We start from the raw sequence: 23,496 nt of genomic DNA on the forward strand, positions 1-23,496 counted from the left end.
TCTTTATTTTTGTAACACAATTGTTGGAAATTCGTTTTTATTTGTCATTTGATGAGAATAATTTTTCTTACATTGAAAGATTTTGGTTTTGTTTTGTTTTTTGATGAAACTTTTTTTCTGTAACAAAAAAAAATGAAATTAAAAAAATGCGAATCTGATTGAAATGAGGTTGCAGTATTGATTCATTGATTTAAAAAAAAGAAAAAGGTAGAACATGCAATGGGAACTTGAATGACTTCAGACGATTTGTGTGCCACTTTGAGCGCAGTATTTTTGGAGTGCTTGTTGATGGTCGGCTGGTAGTGCGGAAATCAGTGTAGGTATATCGCCGGGTCGTGATGTGGACAATTTAGCTAGATTTTCGGCCAAATGTTTGCGTATATCTTGCACATCGGGAATTGGATCGATCACCTTTAATTTGGCATAGTTGAGTTGCGAATAGGCCGCTTGATAGCCGATTGCATTTTCAATTTCCACAAAATCATCACCTTCCAATGCCGTTTCATCGGGTGGCATTTCAAATGATGTGATCAATGCTTGCAACAAATTCGCCCAATAATTACGATACGGTGGCACCAACATGGCTGGACATTCGCACAATAGTTTCGTTGCACCAACCGCTACGATTTTCTTATCCATGTCGCCCGCAACACGAGCCAAATCCGATATCAATACACGTTCAATCACCATGCCGAACATTCTGTTGGAGACAAAATGAAAAACGGTTAGATGGAAAAAAAGTGAAAAGGGAACAAACATGGAAAAATATGCAAAAAGGATGAGTCAGGATGAGTAAATCTTGATGTAAACACATAAATGAGTGATTCACTAAACTCTCGAACTACGTACTGTGCCTGAATGTTGTCAATTAATTCAACCAATTGTGGAGCGCCGATCTTAGCTGCATAGAAACACAAGAACCCAATGAAACCACGCACGTATTTGGTCGTTTTTGACAGCGTCAAACGTTGGAACAGCAACGCAAATATCTGACGAATGTTCTCCTGCAGTTCATTGCTGTGGAAAGAAAAAGAGGAAAGTTGATTACTTTTTTGATCTGGAGAGTTATTTAGGCGAATTTTTAATTCATCGAAGAATTTTGTTAAATTTTTGATAATTTGATCCAAATTTTTAAAGAGTGCAATTCGTTTCAGAAATTAAAACGAGGATAAAGTCAAAAATGAATGGAATTAATGATGAATTTTATATTGAAATATCATGTAAACTGATCGATTTAAAGCTAATGTTAAATCATTGGTTGATTTAATGCAAAGATTGTTCACTTACGTTGGATAAAATTGCAACAAATTTTGTAGTAAAAAGAAGCCCTCATGATCGTTAGCTTTGGATGCGATCATTTTCTGGAATACACCAAGTATTGCATTCTGTAAAGGTGAACAAATTGAATATTATTTTCCGTTTTTATTAAATTGAGTCGGAATAAAAAGGTTCACAATGTTTCAGAAGGTAAAATTGAAATTGTTAGCCAATTATCATTAAAAAAATTCTTTTTCAACTTCCGTTCTAAGAACCCGAAAGAAAATTTAGTTAGGAAAAAAGTTAAAAAAGGTAAAAAAATAAGAAATAAAATTAAAAATGCAAAAAACGACTCAAAAAAGTCATTCCAACATTACCAATTTTTGCATGGCTGCCACTTGTGGTGATCCTTGTCGAATGAATGCGCAAATTAATTTGATCAATGGTGTAACATTTCCGGGACGATCCCATAGTGTGGGAGTCAACAGACACGGGAATAGTGCCCAGTATGCTTCTGGTATGGCGCTGCTTTCACGCACTTCCAATAGTAATGCGAGCATTTGAAAGACATATGGCATAAATTCCAAAATATCCTGTTGCAAAATGTTCTGGAAGATGGGAAAGAGTGCTTCTTCGAATGAGCTGACTGCCGACGGTTCGGCGGTGCACACAATTTTGATGGCCAATGCAAGTGTTTCAAACAAATAATGATTGAAATGTGGCCGTGATGGATTTTTCGAAACGGTTTCCAGGATTTCGGTGAGTCTTGGTAGTACGGCGCTCATAAATGGCATGCTGGCTTGTTGCAATGTGGCAAAACTGCGCATAATTGCTTTCATCACATATTCATTTTCGCTGGCCTGTGCACCGTTCAGCACGGCAAACAGTCCGTTCAACAGATCACCGGCAATCGGTTGCAATTGGGCCACGGTCACTTGCAATGTGTTATCTGGCGCTCGCATTGTGAGCACCTTTTCAATGGTGCACGCCGCATAACTGAACACCACCTGACTCTCCGATGACAAATGTCGCACCAAGTTTGGCATACAAGCGACCATCGTTTGTGGACCCAACAGCGTTCGGAATGTCATCACGAATTTGATGGCGTCAGCCTTAAGCACCGGTAATTCATTCACATTTGGCCGGTTCAATTCCGGAATGATTTGTTGCTCACAAAACTGTGGCAATGGTACTAACTGTGAGGCTTGCGTTACACCATGCTTCTGTGTACTGCCACGTGATGCCAATGATGTGACCAAAAATATAGCCGTGTCCTTGGCACGCCAGTTCTGTGCCGGATTTTCTGAGTATTTTAACAGGAGAACCTGCAAATACTGACCGAATATCTCGAATATTTTCGCTTCGAAATTTTGCGATAACGTTTTCACCAGATCACATGCCGCTCGACGACGCGTATCTATGTCCGAACCTTCGATGTCACGACGAATGTACTCCTCTGGATTGTCCTCAAACAATTCCTCGTCAGATGCTGCGAATTTAAAGCGGGGGGATTTGTTAGGATCAGTTAGGTTTTTCTCATTGAGCTAGCCAAAAATTTGAGAAGCCCATCGAACCGAAATGAACAGTTCATGGGCAGCTCTAGTCAGTTTGACGCAAACTTTGGTGGATGACCCTTTGTTCGATGAGCAATAGTTTCAAGGAAAAATAGGATATGTATTCGAACCTAAGTAAAAATGTCTCACCTCTGAAGTCCATATTTGGAATGATAACCTTCTCGCAAATGCTGGCCAATACCTTTGGATCTTCGAATAATTGACGATAGTGATTTCGTGTGGCGACTGTCGACAAGAATTGGAGTGCATTCGATACCAACTGTAAAATGTTCAAGAGCAGAAATTAGAAATTGATGCATGTTTCAATCACGAATTGTGCGGAAAGTTTAATAATTTTGTTTTGAAAAAATTGTCTGTATTGAAATTGAATCGAATTTGTCAAAATTCGTTCAAATTTTGGCCTAGTGAAGCCTTTTTCAACCTAGTTTCCCTTCGAATTCGAATTCTTCGGGTATTACCCTCCCACTGCCGAATGAATTACCAACTATATTCTCCACTTACCGCATCGTATTTGGTTTGAATGCCGGTTTTGACGAGCAATTCCCAGACATCAGTCACGAACTGTTGCATGTATGTTCCGAACTCTTCGTCATATTTCTGTGCATACAGTCCAATGTTAAAGCAAATTTGTGATCGCAATTGCTCCAGCACGCCAGCCTCTTCATCATCCTATGTAATTTGAACGGGATAACCAAAAATATTGAGTAACAGTATTAAAATTTCCTTCAAAGTGCTTTTAAAATTCATTTTGATGTGTTTTTTCTCATATTTTTTCAAAAATGATACACTTCTTAGCTTTTCTTACATTTTTCCCAAGATAAATTTCAAAAATCCCCCAAATAATTTCACTTCCACCCATTTAAGCACTAGATGCCTCCGTTTTTTTTTTTTTCAACTAAAAAAATCGAGTGTACTTACGCCAGTGTGCAAGCACGGTATGTCGGTGATGAGAAGTTCGTGGAAGGCGTTCATCCAAGTGGCCATGTTATCTTCGAAAAATTCGGGCAAGTCTTGGGCATTCAGCGAATAAAACACTTTGGTGACCAGAACCAGTGAACCGTAGATGACACGCAATGCGGACTCATTGTTTTCATATGTTTTGGCCAGATTCATGGTGGCCACCAAAAGATCGGTGAGTGGCTTTGCAAATTTATCCAGCACAAATTTAATTTCTTCCCACAATTTTTGCGATTTAAACTCGTAGCGATAGCGTTTGAAGATGGAATGGGCCGTTTGAAGTACACCATTGATGATGTGAAATTCACCGCTCTCGAATTTGGCCACCATTTCATCGATGAGCTGCGGCCATTTCTCTGGAAAATCATATTTTCCAATGATACTAACCGCATCGCTGAGCTGCTTCTGTATGGACGGCGACGATTTCAACATCAGCGTCACAATGTACGTTTTGATTGCCGTACGATCCTCTTCGTGAATTCGATTTGGTCCATCGGTATCCTGAAATGGACGAAGAGGAAAATTGAAAGAAAAGATTAGAATTTTTTTTTTAAAAAGATGCAAAAACGACTGAAGAAAATGTTGAACAAAGCATTGACATCGGAATCAACTGAAGAATCATTCATGTATTTGATTGAACATGGTGTAAATAATGCCCAGTGAAAGATATTGACCAGTCTTAGATGGCGTGAAACTATGTGAAGAAACGTCAAAAACAAGCAAAGACGTAAAAAAAAGTGGAAGAATGTGAACGGATTCGAAGAGTCAAGAAAATGTTCTTCAATCGCTCACAGAACAACACATTCCGATGGAGATGAAGATGATGATTTCATATAATGATATAGTTTGACTTCATTTCCGAATCATGAACCTACGAACTAATGGTTTTGTTAATGACAAAGTTTTGATTTCTTTTTAGAAAAAAAAAATTTGATTTTTCTTTGAAGAAAAAAAAACTGTTTAAATTTTGTAATTTCCATTTTTCCCACAAAAAACACGTTTTTCTTTTCAAAGAGTCGCCCTGTTTGAATCCACACTCTTTCACAAATTTAACACTGAAATTCTTCTTTTTCTCCCCTCTTTCTCTCTTTCTCTTCATTCTTCTCTTTTCCTTTTCTCTTTGAAAAAAAAAACATCTTTTTCTCCTGCCCAAGAACTTTACCATAAATTGCCTATTCTTCCTCAACTCATTCTATCTCCGTTGTTCTTACAACAACAAAAAAAGCAACGACGGAAAAAAAATAATTCAAATTACAAAATATTGCGCAACTTACCGCATGTGCATTCCAATTGCGTTTGACGAAATTTTTGAATGCAATTGAGCCGGCAACGCGTATTGTCATGTCAACATCTTCTTTGCCCACTAAATTTAGCAGCAGAATCGCATAATTCTGATTGCTTTCAACGCTTTCCAGAAACTGTTCGGCTGTATGACACACGGAACAAAAGAGACGAAAAAAAATCAACAATCAAATGTCAAAATTTTTTCAGAAGTGTAATTTGTATTGCGAAAAAAATTGATTCATACCTGGTCGCCGAACATTTTGGTCTGGGCTGAGTGTTTGTTGCAAGTATTGTGCCAATGTTTTAAAATTTTCCTCGTTGATTTCCATGATTATTTTATACAGCTACTACAAATCTCTTGATAATCGCGTCCTATACACAAAATAAGTTTCAATTAAATCACAATCGTCGCGACAAAAAAAAAAATCAGATTGAATGATTTCTATTCTCTTTCTCGTTTTTGCCGAAAAAAAATGACCAACTAAATTTCAACACCAGATTTTAAAAAAAATGAACAAAACTGAATGAAATCTGGCCGGTATGTGTGGTGACGGCGTTGAGATGCTGTTGCTTCTTCAAAAAATTGCGTGTTTATTGACACTGTTCGCAGTTAATCTGGCGTGTGTGATCAACACAACTGTTAGTATGACCGTCATGGACACAGCACAGCGCGCACAATACGATCTCAAATGTATGTGTGTGGAACTTTGGACTGAAGTTAGTCAAGCACAGTGTATCGGATGATTCAAACTGAACGTTAAATTGCAATTGGAAAAAGAAAATTTGGGATTTTCGGATGAAATTTTTGAAAAATTTACAATTTTTCTCAATTATGGAACGTATTTTCAAGGTTTGATTTGGCTTACGTTAAAAAAAAAAAATAAAGAGAAATTCAACGTTTTCATACTGAAGAACCACAAAATTTGTGTGTATGTGAATCATCGGAATGTCAAAACAGAGTGATTTCCCTCCAAATGCCACCTAACCTCACATTTCACTCTCTCCCTCTCGGTCGAAACGTTTACATGTCATATTATTGGTTTGACAGTTCGGCCCCTCTCGTTTCCACTCTGTATCGAATGTGATTTTACATGTTTTGATTGTTTTCAATATCGAATTTGCACTCTCTATCCAATTCAATTCCGACGTAGTTTCGATTTTTTTTGGCAAAATTATCATTGCAAGACCATTTTCATCACATCCATTTGTTGTTCTTGAAGTTCATCGATTCGTCTAGTTTTGATAGCTATTTCCATTCTGAATTTTATGTGAAAAAAAGAGTTATTGTTTGAAATTGCCGTGCGCTGACAACGGTAAATGTAAGACACACATTTAAGTGTTAGAAATAAATTTTGCAGAAGACTACAAAAAGGGGGCAAACGAAAGAAGAGAAAGTGTGTGTGTGTGTGCGTGTGTGTGAAAAGCCATCGAATTGAGAAACAGAGAGAATGGCGGAAAAAACGTATGATTTGTCAACATTTCGGCTGGAGCGTATTCTCAATAAAAATAGTAAAACCAAAACGATTTGTGTGCTTGGCACATTTCCATCACAACAATCGTCTGATACCACCACCACCACTACCACCGAACCAGCGATTGTTGTGCTCGAAAAGACCGCATTCACTGATCACGACGTCAACACCACACACAACAACCATGGCAACGATGATTATGATAATGATGATGATGGAAGCGCAACACAACGCAACTCTTACTTTAGCTTAGAGACGCAATTACAAAATGAGTTTATTAACGATATTTATGGGAATTTTCTATGCTTTCCATTACCAGCCATCAATAGTAATTTTTACATCATCTCTTTTATTTGTATTTCTGTTTTGTAAACGTTTCATTTCTTGCTCTCGCACATCACACCAACCTGTTATGTTCCGTTTTGCGGAACGATGATCACAAGGTGCTAATGCTATTTTTTATGGTCTCTTTTCAGGTGTGAAATTGAATATCATTTGCCCGTGCACCGAGAAACACATCCAAAAGTATACATCACAAGATATTCGCATCGTCCTTGAAACACCACATCTTTATAACACCGTCACCGAACCACGACTACAACTCGAACGTGAACAATTCACCTTGGACGTAAGGCAGACTTAACACTTTTCTTCTTCTTTTTTTGTTGAATGCATTTTTTTTGGGAAATTGACATGTTGTATCGATATGCACTGCGTTATATTGATTGACTTTTGTTTTGGAAAACTTTTTTTTGACTTTGTTTCAAGCTATTTTCGATCGAAATTGTAAAAATTGTTGGAACATTTATGAAAACGGAGAGAATTTTTCAATTGAATTTCGAAAGTTTGAAAGAAAAACCGAACAAAAACCCAAAAAAAATGGAAAACAAACGTGAAAATTTTCCACAAGTAGTATTCAATAGGATTTCGAATATTCGAACATTTCAATATTCAATCGCACCCATTACATGCATTGCAAATTCAAAAATAGCTTTGCTTGCATTTTTTTTGGTTGTTTGTAAACATTCAGTACACAGAATGCGCCATTGAACTGTCGACTCTTTATTTCACACTTTTCTCGCAAAATTCGTCATATCGCGTTTTTAGTTCAGTGGCCAATTCAAAACGCAATTTGCATACTGGCACCGTTTCAAATGGCTTGACATTTATTCTTTTTTTTTCATATTTGTTTTCAAACTGAAAATTGACATTGAAAATTCAACCATCGCCGACTGTCACCGAAACAAAGGCTCCGGAAATTGTGGCAAAGTATTTTTTTTTCATAGATTTTGTATTTACAATTGCATCAATATCGAGGGAAAATATTCCTTGTTCAATAAAGGAGCATCAATATATTGATCAAAATATATTTTGATTTCATTTTTGGTTATTTTCAACTGTTTTTTTTTTCTTTTTATTTCTTCATCTTCATGTTTTCTTGTAAGTGAATTGAAAGATTTCAACTTTTCAGTGGTTTACCAATGCATCTCTTTATCTCTGAAACTTGATAACGTTCTTTAGCTTCATAAGATAAATGTTTGAAGATGGTTTTGTGAGCAGCCATTGTGTGCCAAAAGAAAAAAATGAAACGATTTTTTTTGTATTTAGTGACTGATAACCAGATATTCTTCTAAGTTTAAATAAGTTTGTTGCTGAAAATTAAAAGCTTGATCAACCACTTATAATATTAATATCGTTCCCTTATCCCCTATCTCTTATTGATATCATTCCGTTTTATTTTGCAGTGGGTGTACAATATTCTCGAGCATAAAAAAGAAGTGGATCGTATAATATTCGAGGATCCATGTAAGAAGCTTGGCTTTATTCTGTTGCCCGATTTCAAGTGGGATGGTAAAAACCCGGAGACATTTTATGCCATTGCAATTGTTCATCAGTTGAATTTGAGATCGCTTCGTTCGTTGACCGCGGAGCATTTGCCATTGTTGCGAAACATACAAACCAAAGGTATAGCCGCCATCGCCGAGAAGTACGGTTTGGACGAGACACAGTTGCGCATTTATGTGCACTATCAACCGTCATTTTATCATCTGCACGTGCACTTCACATTCCTAAAATATGAAGCGCCTGGCACGCACTGTGAACGAAGGTAAGCGACTCAAGCGAAAACTAATCCACGAAATCTAGTATCGTGAATCACTACATCCATCGTATACCACGATCCTCAAGCCCATTGTATATACTCTTTCTGAAGGAAGAGTCTCCTTTCAAAATGTACGTTCTAATCCAATTCATTTTTTTCTCCCAAAATGTACAGTCACTTGCTCAGCACCGTGATCAATAACATCGAATTGGTAACCGATTACTATCAACGAGCAACGATCCCATTTACGATCAAAGAGTCTGATCCGTACTACCAAAAATATCGGCCCGATGCCGACACCCATGCTGAGCCCATAGCAAAGAAGCCAAAAATCGGCGCCGATTAGTTTTCATCGTCGTCGATTTTTATGTTTACTTTTAATTTTATTTTTCATCGTCATCAGAATATTTTAGTTTTACCGATTATTTGCCAACGAAATTCAACATACACAAAACAGCAACGACCACCAACACCCAAAAAGCAAACAGAAAGAAGCCATGAAAATTGAGAATATTTTAATTGAGCATTTCCCGCGTTTGAAATGTGCCAATTTTTTCATTTTGTTCGATACAAATTTCGATGATGTGTCATCGGTTCGGGTGCATTTGCGGCCAACGGAAATTTTTGTGCGCTTTGAAAATGACCATAGTACGACAATTGATTTGCAATCACTGGCCGTTCGCATTCAAATCAATTCGTTGAGTTTGCTAATTGCCAAAGAGAATTTAATTAGTTTTCGGATAAATATCGCGTCGAGTTTTCGTGAGGAAATCCTACCGATGCAATCAACGATGAATGCGGCGAGTGCAATGAAACGACTAAGCTTGAATGTGGAACCAGACACGGAATTTTCGATTGTATGCGATAATTGTAGTGGGCCATTGAGTAAATCGTTGCATTTTCGTCGCATCCTTGAGCTGCCATCGGAACAAATGGATTCGAATGAATGGTTTTGTCATAAACCAGAGGCAACCACATGCAATGGGCAACATCAACCCGTATTCAGTGCAACCAGTCTAATGCCGGCTGAAGATGATTTACTCTTTGGCAACTATTTTGCACTCATTCATCGCACACACATCCAGAACATTCACGTGAATTCGCAACAGCGAATGATCCACTGCAAACGATGTCTCAGCCATATTGGCGAAAGTGTCGGCGATTCGACGCTAAAATTCTGGAATGGCAACATCAAAATCATTCGAACCAACGTCGACACACCAGAACGTTTATTCACCGATTCCAATTCATTGTTTCATAATTTTCTTGTCATTGTAGATCGCGTCTCATACGATTATCAAATGCTCGGACGTCAAACACTGAAATTATTATTCGAAGCGCGCAGCTCCAAAGGAACCACATTTTTATTCATTCAAACCATGGCACGTAATTTGGAAATCTATCAAATGGACAAGCACACAAACACCACCACTGATCGAGCGACAATGACACGAGTCGATGGCATTAAATGCCTATTTTTATGCGAAGAAAATACCGATCGAACACTCGTTGAATTCTGGCAAAAAGACGTGAATGTCGTTAGTGCACACATTTCCATCGGTATGCTCGATGCCACCGTTGAACACCTACATCTACTCTCCAAATACGTACCCGAGCAATTTCGAATGAACAACGGTTTCTGCCTAAGTTACTTAAGTTATGGCATTAATTCATAGCAATATTTATTTCTTTTTTCTTGTCCTGAAAAAAACTTTACGTAAAACACACACTGTTACCGAACACCATTTTTTTTTTTGCTGCTGTTGTTGAGATTTTGTTTAATCGATTAATAAAAAAAACACACACAGCATCAAACGCAAAATGATTAAATGCCTTTTTTTCTTCTTTGTGTGATCTAATTGTTTATGTTTTCATGATATTCGGGGCAAATTGATGATGGATCGGTAAGAATTTTGCAGTTTTTACAATAAGGTGAGATACTTTGAAAATGATTTTTTTTCTCTTGATTTTATTTACGGAAATTTTAATGAAAATACAATAGAAAATATGGTTCCAATCTAATCCATGGTTAAATTCTTCATTGCTTCAATTGAAAAAAAAAATGTCCGCAGATTTGTTTCGTTTTCATTTTTGATCAAGCTGCATTTAATTGTACATGAAATTCGCATTCAATTTACCCCAGTACTTTGATTCCGGATCGTATTTTGCAGTGAGTGCCTTCCAATCGGCCGGTCGTCTGGTTCGCAAGAAATTTATGATTTTCTTTGAATTTCGCTTCTGATCTGGAGTACAATTTGAGCAATCGGTTTGAATGGCATCGGGTAATAATTCTGAAAAAAATGTGGAAAACAAGGAAATTTATAAATAAAGCGTGGACCTAATGAATGAATTAATGTGTGAATTTTTCGATTCGGTATATGTGAAAAAAAAGCTAATTGAAACAGTAAAAACTGGAACTAATATCCAATACAAGTGCTGTTTTTTGCTCTGGAATTTTTTTGTTTGCATATTTTTGTAAATTGGTCCGAAATGATCCGCGGTCGTTATGGCTCGCTAGATCACGCCAAATTAGGCCATTCGTTTTCATTTATTCGGGTCAATAGCTTTCATAGGTCGGATAAATTGGAACTCTTTTTCCAAAATTTATCCTCGGAAATAATCCTGGATATAAATCGAACATTTTGGATCATTTATTGTCTTTTATCAATGATACTGTATTGACGAAATTGTTTGAACAAATCTGAGATAGTGATCATTCCAGAATATTTACATTTTTTTTCCAACGGTATCAAACAAAATGACCATCGAAATTGAACGATTGAGTATGATTCTGTTTTGTGTATTTCTCAAATTTCCTAATAACCAGCACTGCATAATAACAGCAACTGTTTTATTTCTCTATATCTGTCTATTCTTCTCTATAAGTCAGTTTTAAGCCCCTATTTCTATACACTTCGTTAAAGGTTGGATTTCTTGAAAACGATAGGTTCACTGAAGATTATTCAATTGCAGATTGGTGTTACTGAATCAAACTAAATGAATCGACTTACTTTTCAGTCCTTCGCCTTCGCGACTACAGTGTCCCTTATCCAGCAAACAATTCAGATAGTTGTTGAAAACGCGATCATTGTTGAGAATGGCATCGATATTACCATGTGGTGCTTTAACCGTTGTCTTTTGGCTCATCGCCATACACACCATCCCCAATAAAAAGGCGATTACAAATGTTGACTTCATCTTGATTCAAAATTAGGCGCACTGAAAAAAGTGAATTGTTTTAGAATTTGTATGAAGAAAATCACACAAGACATTTTTTTTCCATCTTATTCCAATAACCGGATCGTTTTTTGGGTGAAAAACAATAATTTAAATTCTTCAAGTTCTTTTCAATACAATTTGTATTCAAAATTGTGAAAATGTTCTGCGTACACAAAATCTGCATACATCTCTTCAACAAAGTCAATATTATTGATAAAAAAAAATGAAAATTGGCAAAAGTTTAACTAACGGAAATCTCATAATAACGATAAAACCGTGAAGGAGCAAATTGTTTCTTAAATATGAATTCTAACCTTTTCCGTAAAAATTCTCCATTTAGGTAAAACAACAAGTAATATTTCTCTTCAACTCAGAGAAAAAGTTCTTGTTAACAAACTTCTTGTTGAGAAATTTGAAAAAAAAAATTTACCTGTAGAAAGACTTACCTTCAAAAACTGGATGTGTACTCGATGATTGCAACTCGCAAACTGAATGTTGGTAGATTTTTTAGAAGAAATAAACAAACTGAAGTCAATCGGAGAAAAAATGAAGCTATCACCAATGGAGTCGTTAGAATTGTGCTGATCGTAAGTTTTTTTTGTGTGTAAAAAGTAACGATGGGCAAATGAGAGTGCGAGCAATAAGGTCAGAATGTTAAAAGGAGACCATAAAACAATTGAAAACGTATTACCGCCGCTAGTGCACCAGTCTAGACACATATCATACAGCGATGTCCCTTTTTCTGAACATCTCTTTCAAACATCGCATCTACCTGTATCGATGGCTGTGTTGTATAGTTAAGCCATTAGCGTGAATACAATCAAGTTCGGAAATAAGTGAACCATAAAGATTTTATTTATTTTTGCCTTCAAATTGTATGCTGATTTACTCATTCTATGTATCTTCCTCTTCCTCTTTCGAAATATTCTTCTTTGTCTCAACTGCTCTCTCATTCGCTTTATTTCTCTCCTTCGCTATTTCTCTCTTTCTGTGTCTCTTGCTTTCTCTCTATAATATTGAGTCTGGATACGTTATTTGCTCAATTATACTCACCTTGAGTTCAGGGATCTATCCAAAATATTCGAATTGGTGCAAAAACGTAAAAGCCAAATCAAATGAAATTGAAGTCTGATGAATTCAATGAATCGTGTTTACGACATTTTTGGCTACGACATGCCTACAGTCAAAAATTCCTGAATATTCATTGACTGTTAGTCAATCTTGAAGCATTATAAGAATGAGCGGATGCTGCTAGATATATTCTTAGGGAATGAATCAATGATACTTTCAGATGATTCAAAAACTTTACTTCAACCGTTTAGGCAGAGGAAAGAGAGCAAAATATACAAATACACGCTAAAGCAACATTTATGAACAATAAAAACAATTTCAATTTTGAATTATTTTCACACACGTTTATTTGGTTCTTTGATATAGTTTGATTCATTATTTTAAATATAAGCTAACTAAAAAAAAACTGAATAAAATGTATTTTTTGTTAAAAAATTGAATCGAAAAATGAAAGAATCCTGAAAGTTACAGAATTTTAGTGGTAAAAGTTATCGCTAACAAATGAACTCAGCCAAACAAAGCATATTTACCGGCTTGATTCTAAGCCGAGTTACTGCGTCTCATTTCGACTAATTTCAGATTAGTATCTCCGTAATGTGTAGTCCATTTTGTTGCCAAGAAAATGTCGTCTCTGACATAAATGATGACTTTTCGTACATTGGCAGACTTTTCACGTTCCTTGTTCAGTTTCGGCAAATTGAGTATACGCTCATTGAGAAAAGCATGGAGTTTCCTTAATTTCGCTGAATGGCGCATGAATGGCAACAGGTCATTAGACGATATGGAGCTGATGGTAACTGTTTCGAGGTTCAAAAGATTTGTAGCCAAAGTCTGAATATCGTTTACTTTAAGACCACCAGGAAGATGTAGCTCCTTCAAAGTAGTCATTTGAGGCACATTGTAAATTTCGGTGAATTGATCGAAGCGTAGTTTTTCAATTCCGAGCACCAGAATCATGTCATCGCAAAGCTTTTTGCTAATTTTCTCGAAACTTAAATGCAGTCGTTTGTAGACACCTTCCCTATGAAGTCGTTTCAACGCACAGTAAATACTTAACGATTTCAATCTGATATGGTCCTGGATATATTCGACAATCAACGTCTCAAATTTTGCATCGGAAGATATGCGCCATTGATTTAGATGCAAAAAGCAGTAACACGTCGAGAAAACTTCCAGGTTAGGATTTCGTCTGAAAAAGGGGGTTAGTTCTGAAATCTCTTCCGAATGCCTAAGACTCAAATGCAAGAATTTGAGTTTTGGATAAACCCAAGATAACCATACGTTGCACGTTTCACTTAGAATGTAACCAAAATCATCTTGAATCCACAAATGTGTCATGTTTTCACAATATTTGAGAAACACTGCGTGAATTTGAGGAACTCTGCGTTTGTATTCAGCAGTACATCGATATAACCTAACATGTTCAATTTTCGGTAAGACCTTTCGAAAATATCTAACTTTGTCCGATATCACATGTGTATTCATAAGATTAATATTCTTAACCGAATCAAATTCGTCACTGTGTGACTCAATGTAACGAAGTGTGGCTGAGTCTTTGTAAGGACGTGGGTGTAAGCCATAAAGATCAGATTTATACGATATATTAGTGATGTATCGATTAAAACCGGATGTCAGCGTTTGCTCGTTGGATGCACCTTCATGGTCGTAGTAACAGGTGTAAATGCCGTCATTCTTGATGAATTTTTCAGCTCCAGCACAGTTTCGCATAAAATATTCACCGGTCACTTTTTGCATTGCTTTGCATGTTTGACCAAATGAATGTAAATCTTTTGTTGATAAATACTCGAATATTTCGTCACAGCAGTCGACCGTAAGCTTGAAAATCGATGGTGACATCGATTGGCTTGATGTGCCAACAATTTCCATTTTGGTTCGATCCTTATTTCGTTTATCGGTTGGGCTTTGTCACTTGACTGCTGATATGTTTTCACTCATCTTGACTGCTGAGATTCTTTTCTTCGATCGGAACCTATTCACCGAAAAATTACTTCGTTGCACAGTTCCTTTGCTACAAAAGAAAAATAAATCAAAATTGAAATTTTTCAAACAAAAACATTGTGATTTAATTTTAATAACTGGAGATTTTTTGGTACACTCTTTCAATCGAGATTCAATTGATCAACGAAAAATACAAAATGGACTGAATAATAATGAGAACAAGAGTGATAGACTTGGTTTCAAACTTGTTGAAAGATAAAAATCCACAAATTTTAGACAATGTTGAGATTCAACTACATTTATACGATTTATTATAGAATCAAACATAAAACACGGCGTATTTTTGTTCAAAAATGCAATTTACTCACTTCAAGTTTCGAAAAATGTCTCAATTCGACGTATATTCCGATTTGACATCAGCCTGCAGACAAGACGGTTGTTATGTTTCTGACGAATTTTTCGAAATTGAACACAGGCATCATTTTTTTTTATTGCTGCTTCCTTCAAAAATCTATTATACATAAACACCTTCAATGGAAAGCAAACCAAAGTTTCAACCTAGGGGGATTTAACTACGTGAAAACTTGTAAAAAAATGATATAAACGCGCACGAAATTGTTACATTCACCAGAGAACTTGCATGATTCCACTCAGTTGACAAGTTCCGTATTAAAACAACATGCGCGAACGCGCGCGAGTTCGTGTGCAAACTTGAAGCTGGACGACGCGCACACATCAGTCGTTCGCACTTTTCCAATACTTTCTCCAGCTCTTTAAAAATATTTCCTTTGTCCATTTTATAATTATATAAATCTTTGAACTTTTGGAAAGGATGTGAAAAATCTTTATACACGTAAACAACCAATTTTTAGTTTGAAACGCGTTTTAGTTGTCAAATAACAACTTGAAAAACGCGCAAAATCATAAACAAACTTGTGTAAACTTGTGACCGTGCGCGTTAGTACGTACAACGAACGCGTCGAACTTCCGCGAATCAAGCAAACTGGCAGAAAACATGCTGAACTCGTAAGAGTTAAATTCCCCTAGGTTTCAACGCATATATGCTCTCATGTGTATATTTTCGTCTCCTTCATTCCCATTAACGCCACCAGTGCACATTATCAATACCAGTCTAATCACAGATCATAGGGCAATGTCCCTTTTTCTAAACATCTCTTTCAAACGAACCATCTACCTGTCCTAATGGCTGTGTCATAAACATGGCGTGACTAGCCGTAAATGTGAATAGAATCAAGTTCGGCGACAAGTGAATATTTCATTTTATTTTCTCTTTCATTTGACAACTATCCCAAAATGAAAATAATTAATAAAAATTCAATCGTGTACCAAACATGTTTGAATCAAATGGCATGCATGTTATATCGTAAATTAGGTTGTTTTGAATGGAAAATAGAAAATACTGGAAGAAATATAAAAAATTTGATGTGTTTATTGTGTTGGCAATTCATTGTTTTATTCGTTGTTCTTAGCTTAAAGAATAATACAATTCAATATGAAATGATCTGAAATCATATGGCTGATTCAGTCATTGACCGAATCTAGTCTGATTCGGTCCGATTATATGTGATGATGTAACTGTTTTGATCCAAAATGACTCAAATCTCAACGCAAACCATACAACTTGCGCGTGCGTTCAGTAATCTTTGTTCCTCAATTTCTTTTTCTCAATGAAATTTCCACACATTCTTTTGATTGACGAGTTCTTCCATTTGTAAAAAAACGACCAATCATTGCTCAAATATGCTAAAAATTATATTTCTGACACAAAAAGAGACCTGCGTATTATGAATTCAAATAATTTCAATGCACTCAATTCGCCGACAATTCGAATTATTTCATCAATTGATAGAAACATACAGACTTCTAGTCGTTCCAATTGTGGTAACGTTTTTGCGATCCCCGAAAGACTTATTCTCGTGTCTTTTACGTCAAGAAAAATTCCTGGGCTAACACGCAGTTGTTTCACTGTTGAATATTTTTCAATTGGGCTGTAGAACTGTTCATTCGTAATTTTTTCAAAATTAAACCATAATTACAATGATTCGAGCTGATCGCATCTAAACGGAATAACAAAAGACCTGCAGTCGTTAAATCCATGTAAAGAGGAACTCCAAGATGTTTCAGACTTTTTAATTTGATGTTCTTGTCGGTGGACATTTTGAAATGTGACACATTTATCTCATCCTCATATTTTATCAGAGAAAGTTTTTCAAGATTCTGCAGACTTTCACTTGCAACCCGTTTCCAGTGGAAGTTTGGAAGAATCGAGAAAAAAAAACAATCTTACCAATTCCCAATGTAAATATTTTTCTTATTTTCTCATTTTCAAAATAAAAATTTCTATCGAATTGAACGCAGCAATTTTTTTTTCGATTTTTCAATGAATAAATTACTTGTTTAACATTGACAATGATGGCAATGTAAAAAAATGCTGTGTGTTATAACTTCGTCCATCGAAATACAACTGAGTCTTGATCACAATGTTTTTTGCTTCACTCGCAATTTTTTAAGCATTTTCGAATGGTGTGAAATTTTTTTAAAAGAAAAACACGGAAAAGGATTATGGACCAAAGTCAGAATTTGTGCTGGCCTCTATATCGTACCCACCGCTATACCTGGCATTAGTGTGTAAACATACTGTTTTACCATTGGATAGAAAACGACCTTCTGAAAAAACAAGATTAGGAAATCGTTCGACGAATTCGGTGGCCAAATTCGTTTTTTTCCCAGCAAAAATAACATATAATTAACATGAATTGGACTAACGCTATTGTAAGTAGAACTTCGTCTCGAATGAACTGTTGAGGTGGATTTTGTTTGGTATGGTTTGGTTCGTGAAGAAAGAGATATTTGTGAGTGACTAATTTATGTTATCATTCATCATTAAAAATAAAATATAAAAATTTCATCGTCGGAAAGGTAGCGAATTTACATCAAAATGGCACTCATTTTAATTAACAGAATTGGCTTCGTATTTGTTCAAGTTTTCTTTTGAATCAGAAGTTCTGATTTTATCACGAAGTCAAATTTGAAATGGTGATTTGACTTTGAAAACAACATATGATACGGTTTCATTTTAAAATGCAACAAAACATTTTTCATATAGTGTTGTTGTAATAATACAATAAACGAAACTGTCGCAGAAAAAAAAAGTCACATACAGCAACTGTATTATCTTGAACGCATCTGAATTAGTCGTACAGACCTCGAAAAGTGTCTATAGGTAAGGTATTATACATTGTTTTTCAGGGCATTTAATTGATTATTAAAAGTTAAATGTAGTGATATAACACTTCGATATGTATTGTGTATGCCTGCTATTTAGGTCTAATCACCATTTCAAAATTGATTTGGTAATTAAATCAGGAAAAAACATAAACAAATGCGAAGCTAATTCTGCTAATTAGCATGAACGCTAGTTTGATATAAATTGAAAACTTTTTCTAGAAACAGAACAAAAGATAATCCATATATCAAATCATGAAGTTCATAAGTGTTGTAATTCCTTTATTGTGTTTATGCCATGGCATTTATTGTCAAGATGAACCAGGTCCAGATGAACCAGGTATAGAAGCACCAGCGACAACTGAAGTGGAAGAATTAAAGGCTGTAAAACCGAAAAATGAAAGTCTTCATTTTTGTGCAAAATTCTCTGCAACCGATCATCAATTTGAAGTTACGAGTGCAAACTTAATGAATGGTAAATGGACATGCTGTCCAAACAATCATACCGATCCAGTACATGGACCAAGAGGAAAACGATTTGGTCCGGAGGCAGCAGACTATTTGTACGTTTGTTCAGCGGGTTTTGATGGTACTCCATCTGGAACAGAAGTTCAAATAGTTATTCAACCCCAATTTTCAAAGGATAAATTGGTATTCTACTATAAGATTGCGGCTACCGGAGTAAACACTTATGGATTTCTGCATGTTGATCGAACAAAATATGACATTGTTGAGACTGAACCTACAGAAGAATGGGATCGCAGTTATAGAATTACAGTTGTTGACCAAAATTCAAGAACAAAAGAGTTTTGAAGTCTTTCGAAACTTTTTGTCGCACCGGTTCAACTGCTCTAACGAAGCTAGGAACTAATTTTAAATTTAATCCAAATAATGTTTTGATGCGAATGAATTCAACAAAGTGTTTTGAATCAAAACTTTTTATTTACAATAAAATCATGTGTAAATAAATTGGATAAAGTAAATCAATCAACCAAACTAGAAGATCTCTTTTCATGCACGAATCTATTTCTACTAACATTTTCCCCATTTCCCCGATTTCGTGTCCCGTCAAAAAATATGCTTAATCAAACTATTGAATTTGTAAAAAATAAACTAAACAATTTCTTCAAGGGCAGAAATCTGTAAATAATTATTGTATACCAAATTGATTTATTTAAATGAACCACCTAGGTCAAAGAAATTCCATTGGTGCCAAACATTATTATTATCAAAGCAGGACATTTTTCAGATTTGTACGGGTTTTTGAAATATTTCGAAAATATAAAAGAGTGTATTAGCCAGAATCATATAGAAACGATGAAATTAACGATTGATTCGAATGTTGCATTCATCGAACTATTAAAAATGAATACAAAAATGTGAACTACACTGACACTGCATAAGCTGTTTTCGCTCTCACATTATTTAAATACATACTTTGACCGTTTCGATGTGTGACAAAAACAATTGATCGAATCTTTGCCATGGAAATATTTACATAATGCAAGAGCAAAAACAACCGATAGAGCAGCAGCGTCGCTGAAATCATTCTTTTCGGACACACATTGTCGTCGTGACAAAATGAGCAAGTGTCATTCAAAGCGTTGATATGGGCTAATTAATTGTTTCCAATAAATTTAGTATAATGTTGTTTTGATAATTATGATAAAAAAAAAATATAATTTTAATTTTATTAAGGGAAGCTTCTTTTTATATACCTAAATAATTTGAGCTATAATTTCATTTCTGACCAATAAATTTAACAATAAAAATTGGTTGGTTTTCAACACATTTTTCAGATAATAATTGGCCTATTTGTACAGATTTTGACTTCAGAAGAGCTGGTCACCCTACGAATCACCATTAAAATGCGATTAAAAAAATCTTTAAATACAATTACGCGAGAATAGCATTACACTAACAATAACATCATTTGCAAAATGACATTCGTTCAAAACCCGAGCGCATGCATAAACGCATTACTCTGCAAATGCACTTGTTAATCTACCCATCTAACAATTATCAACCCAAATACATCCGATTCCAGGCACATTTCCAAGGTTGAATACGGGGATAGATTTAACCGTAGAAGTAACCGTCATAGTGATCCAATTGTGCATGGAATGAATGGAGAAAAAATTGCATAAAATTAGCATCAATACATTCAATACTCTTATTTCAATTGGAAAACAAATCATTTACTTACATACATGGGTACTTCTGGCCTCCTTAGTTAAGTATGTACGCCTACTATACCACAACAATCAGGCATAGCGGAAATAACATAATGTTATATTTTAATTTTTAAATTATTCATTGTGAATGGCGTGAAATACATGATGCTGGTTAGTTGTTGACAGCAGCTCGCTGGTTGGATGGCCTCTGCAATGTTTCGGGTAACTCGTCCCCAAACAAGTCACAGTGTCCTTGAAAATCATACAAGAAAACAATGAATGATATGAAAACAAAGCACTGCACCTCACATCACATGCAATTCAATCAATATATTATGAGCACTTACCTTTGATCAGGATACATTTTGCAGCGGCTATGTCGCGATGCCATGTCGTCTTGTGTACTCGTGGCTCGACAACTTCCATCTCACCGGCTGAATTGAATTTCACGTATTCCACGATTTTACTAGACTCATTTACATGCCATGTTTTGTGGTAGATTGCCACTTTTGGGAGTAATTCTGGGTTTAGTTGATCTGGATGTGGGACATCATTGCCAACCGCTGGATTTCCGTTGCCCTCTTCCGCTTCTTTCTCGAGCAAAAACAGTTTCAGCTTCTCTTGCCTCATCTTTCGTTTGTTGACCTTGCACACGATCATTGATGGCAGCATTGCTTCTACCAATTTCGGCCGACAATCATGGCAGACTTTGAAGCGATGTCGTTTCGTACGTCGATCAAAACGGCCAAAGCACTTGGCGCATGTTTGTGAAGTGTAATACTCGTCGACCATATTAACCATACAACCACGACACTTTTTGTAGCTTCGTATCATTTTCCGATTGCCCGGGCAACGCAGTGTCTTTTTGATGCCGATGGGTGAACTGGGCGACATTTGAGCAGCTCCGAAATGCATGAGTGTTGGCTGATGGTTGGTCAACATTCCGGCTATGCTATCGGTCACACTGTTTGCTCGAACATACTTGTCAAAGTTGAGTCTCGTGTATTTGTCTGTCGTATACACGGCAATGCCACGTTCCGTCATTTTGAGTCGATGCCGAATGTAGTTCTGCCAGTGCCTACCCAATGGCGATGGCATCACCGGATAGAGCGCACGATTTTCACGATCCTGCCTCTCTTCCTTGACAAAGTCTTTGGTCCACCGCTTTCCCTGTCGATTTCGAACCGTTTGCTTCGTCCAGTAATGATACTGTTTGCTGCTGATCGTGTAGTTCGTCTAAGAAACGAAACAAAACAGAACAAAGAAAACCGTTTAGATAAAAATGACAATGACAATGGCATAACTTTGGTTTATCAAATGAACAATGCACGCATATTGTTTACCTCTTTGCCAGTTTCGATGTTGTGTACCGTTGTTGCGTTCCACGTATTCACACCCGGATCAGTTGCACCTTCATTGACAAACTTCTTGTAGTTTTGAACAATGGCCTTTTTGTCCGGTTCCATGTTGCTCATTTTCGTTTTGTCAATATCGAATTGTAGCGATACGGCCTGTCCATTCGAGAGAATTCGGAAACGGAACTTTTTTCTACTGCGACCGAGATGATAGATTTTCCGCATATCGAAGTATTGGTCCCAATAATACTCCTTTTGTTTTCTGAACTCGTCCTCTGTGATGTTAAGTGGTACGATTCCAAGTTGACGCAACAAAAAGTACAATGTTCGAATGTCCAACGTGAAGTGGGTACGAGTGAAACTGCAAATGGGAATCACTGCCAGATTTTTCACTCTCGGCGGCCCTTTCTCAATGTACTCATTTCCATTTTGGCCTCGATCAACTGGCTGCTGGCAAGTGCACGGACGGTGATTTCGACGTCGGCATCGTTTCAGCTCTTCAAACTCTTCGCGTTGGCATCGGCGTTCTTCACGATATTCCTCGCAGGTGTTGAAATCATCAATTTTCCGCTGGAGGGAAATCCAGAATGCGATGCTCTTGAACCAGTCCTTCCCATTTGTGAATAGGCCGATGTTGTTGTCTGGTATGTCCCACCAACTGTTCTTCGTGACCATTCCAATCAACAACGTACGCCGCTCACGTTTGGCAACATCATCCATGCCATTGATTGTGATATCGTCATTGCCATAAATTGCCAAACTAATCACACGGTCGATGTCGGCCTGTTCGTATCGAACAACCAACGAAGATTCGAACACTTTTACACGCAGCCATTCGCGCAGGCGTTTCTTGCTATGCGTCTTCAAGTTGTTTTTTACGTTCGTTACGTACGGATCTATTAAATCATTCATTCCGTTGCCGAAATAGTCTGCGTTGGGCCAAACCACTCGATGGCTATCGTCGAGCTGCTGCACCATTTTACGAAATTCCGGCGGCATTTTCTTCTTCTTGTAAATATTTTTCTTGAGCACACCAAAAAAACACGACCGAATCACCTTTTCGCCATTCTGTTCAAAAAATCCTTTGTCATTGTCTTCGAATGCGCGCTCACAACGGAACAGGAACAACTGCGAGGCGAGTGCACAAATTTTCGTTGCCATCATTGATCTGTCGGTGATGGCTGCAATCAACAAGTCACGGTATTCCGGCCGAAGAATGGCACGCAACTGCGTTTTGATGGTTCTTATGCCGGAATCCTTTTCTTTTTCATCCTCCTTAATCACGTCCCCAAGCACTGCAATTGGCTTCCCCTTCTTTTTTGCTTTTTTGCGCTGGTATCCCATCTGTAAGAGAAAAAAAAAGAAAAAAATGAGGAAAATTAATTAGATATGATGTATTTTCTACCTAAAAACAATGACTAAATTACTTAATTTGAACAAAAAAGAAAAAAAAACAATCACTGTGAATCGAACAGTATGCACAACAAATGACTTGCCTTTTCAAATGCTCAGATCAATATGAATGTGCAACCGGCATCAGTTTAAACTGATCGACGAATTGTGCACAATTGTGCTGATAGTGCAGAAAAATCGAACGAAAAAAAATTGATCTCAGCTAAATGAGTTCTAAGAAAAATCGACAACGAAGCCGGGTGGTGGTGCTGTCACATTTATGGATACCTCCGATGAGATTTTTTTTTCTTGGAAAAATGGCGGAGGACCAAATTGTATACAATGCACAACGAATCGTCTGGCAATCGAATGAACAAGAGCAAAAAACAAATAAACATGCACCGACCACGAATGCTAATATGCGACGAGCGACGA

General features: G+C 36.6%; 4 protein-coding genes across 4 annotated transcripts; 2 read left to right on the plus strand and 2 right to left on the minus strand.

Annotated features, from left to right (window-relative positions):
* Window positions 1-2: 2 nt before the first annotated feature.
* Window positions 3-6,049, minus strand: LOC129573355 (exportin-2). Its single transcript, XM_055453770.1, has 9 exons — window positions 5,317-6,049; window positions 5,063-5,214; window positions 3,750-4,289; window positions 3,333-3,500; window positions 2,961-3,090; window positions 1,635-2,746; window positions 1,288-1,385; window positions 850-1,017; window positions 3-700 (listed from the first exon to the last, which is right to left on the minus strand). The coding sequence occupies exons 1-9, from the start codon at window positions 5,399-5,401 to the stop codon at window positions 238-240; spliced, it is 2,916 nt and encodes a 971-aa protein (XP_055309745.1). The 5' UTR covers window positions 5,402-6,049; the 3' UTR covers window positions 3-237.
* A 38-nt stretch (window positions 6,050-6,087) lies between these two features.
* Window positions 6,088-10,467, plus strand: LOC129573359 (m7GpppX diphosphatase). Its single transcript, XM_055453775.1, has 4 exons — window positions 6,088-6,872; window positions 7,021-7,172; window positions 8,290-8,651; window positions 8,820-10,467. Exons 1-4 carry the CDS (start codon window positions 6,521-6,523, stop codon window positions 8,989-8,991), a joined length of 1,038 nt encoding a protein of 345 aa, XP_055309750.1. The 5' UTR covers window positions 6,088-6,520; the 3' UTR covers window positions 8,992-10,467.
* LOC129573357 (uncharacterized) lies at window positions 9,143-10,467 on the plus strand. Its single transcript, XM_055453772.1, has one exon. The coding sequence runs from the start codon at window positions 9,143-9,145 to the stop codon at window positions 10,319-10,321; it is 1,179 nt and encodes a 392-aa protein (XP_055309747.1). The 3' UTR covers window positions 10,322-10,467.
* A 9,681-nt stretch (window positions 10,468-20,148) lies between these two features.
* On the minus strand, window positions 20,149-23,034 carry LOC129573365 (uncharacterized). The gene is made up of 3 exons (XM_055453782.1): window positions 21,658-23,034; window positions 20,662-21,550; window positions 20,149-20,566 (listed from the first exon to the last, which is right to left on the minus strand). The coding sequence occupies exons 1-3, from the start codon at window positions 23,011-23,013 to the stop codon at window positions 20,487-20,489; spliced, it is 2,325 nt and encodes a 774-aa protein (XP_055309757.1). The 5' UTR covers window positions 23,014-23,034; the 3' UTR covers window positions 20,149-20,486.
* Between the last annotated feature and the right edge of the window lie 462 nt (window positions 23,035-23,496).

Source organism: Sitodiplosis mosellana, unplaced genomic scaffold (genome assembly GCF_009176505.1).
Source record: "Sitodiplosis mosellana isolate CC-2019 unplaced genomic scaffold, AAFC_SMos_1.0 Smas_scaffold_6062, whole genome shotgun sequence".
Classification (NCBI taxonomy): Eukaryota; Metazoa; Arthropoda; class Insecta; order Diptera; family Cecidomyiidae; genus Sitodiplosis; species Sitodiplosis mosellana.

Bases quoted from the DNA above. Each gene is read 5' to 3' on its own strand.
- LOC129573355 (XM_055453770.1), bottom strand. From the start codon at position 5,401: ATGGAAATCAACGAGGAAAATTTTAAAACATTGGCACAATACTTGCAA. The intron at 2,747-2,960 runs GTGAGACATTTT...TTAAATTCGCAG, and splicing joins TCCAAATATGGACTTCAGAG to CATCTGACGAGGAATTGTTT. The intron at 1,018-1,287 runs GTAAGTGAACAA...TTCTTTCCACAG, and splicing joins TTGTTGCAATTTTATCCAAC to CAATGAACTGCAGGAGAACA.
- LOC129573359 (XM_055453775.1), top strand. From the start codon at position 6,521: ATGGCGGAAAAAACGTATGATTTGTCAACATTTCGGCTGGAGCGTATT. The intron at 6,873-7,020 runs GTAATTTTTACA...GTCTCTTTTCAG, and splicing joins TCCATTACCAGCCATCAATA to GTGTGAAATTGAATATCATT. The intron at 7,173-8,289 runs GTAAGGCAGACT...TTTATTTTGCAG, and splicing joins GTGAACAATTCACCTTGGAC to TGGGTGTACAATATTCTCGA.
- LOC129573357 (XM_055453772.1), top strand. From the start codon at position 9,143: ATGAAAATTGAGAATATTTTAATTGAGCATTTCCCGCGTTTGAAATGT.
- LOC129573365 (XM_055453782.1), bottom strand. From the start codon at position 23,013: ATGGGATACCAGCGCAAAAAAGCAAAAAAGAAGGGGAAGCCAATTGCA. The intron at 21,551-21,657 runs GTAAACAATATG...TTCGTTTCTTAG, and splicing joins ACATCGAAACTGGCAAAGAG to ACGAACTACACGATCAGCAG. The intron at 20,567-20,661 runs GTAAGTGCTCAT...ATGATTTTCAAG, and splicing joins AAAATGTATCCTGATCAAAG to GACACTGTGACTTGTTTGGG.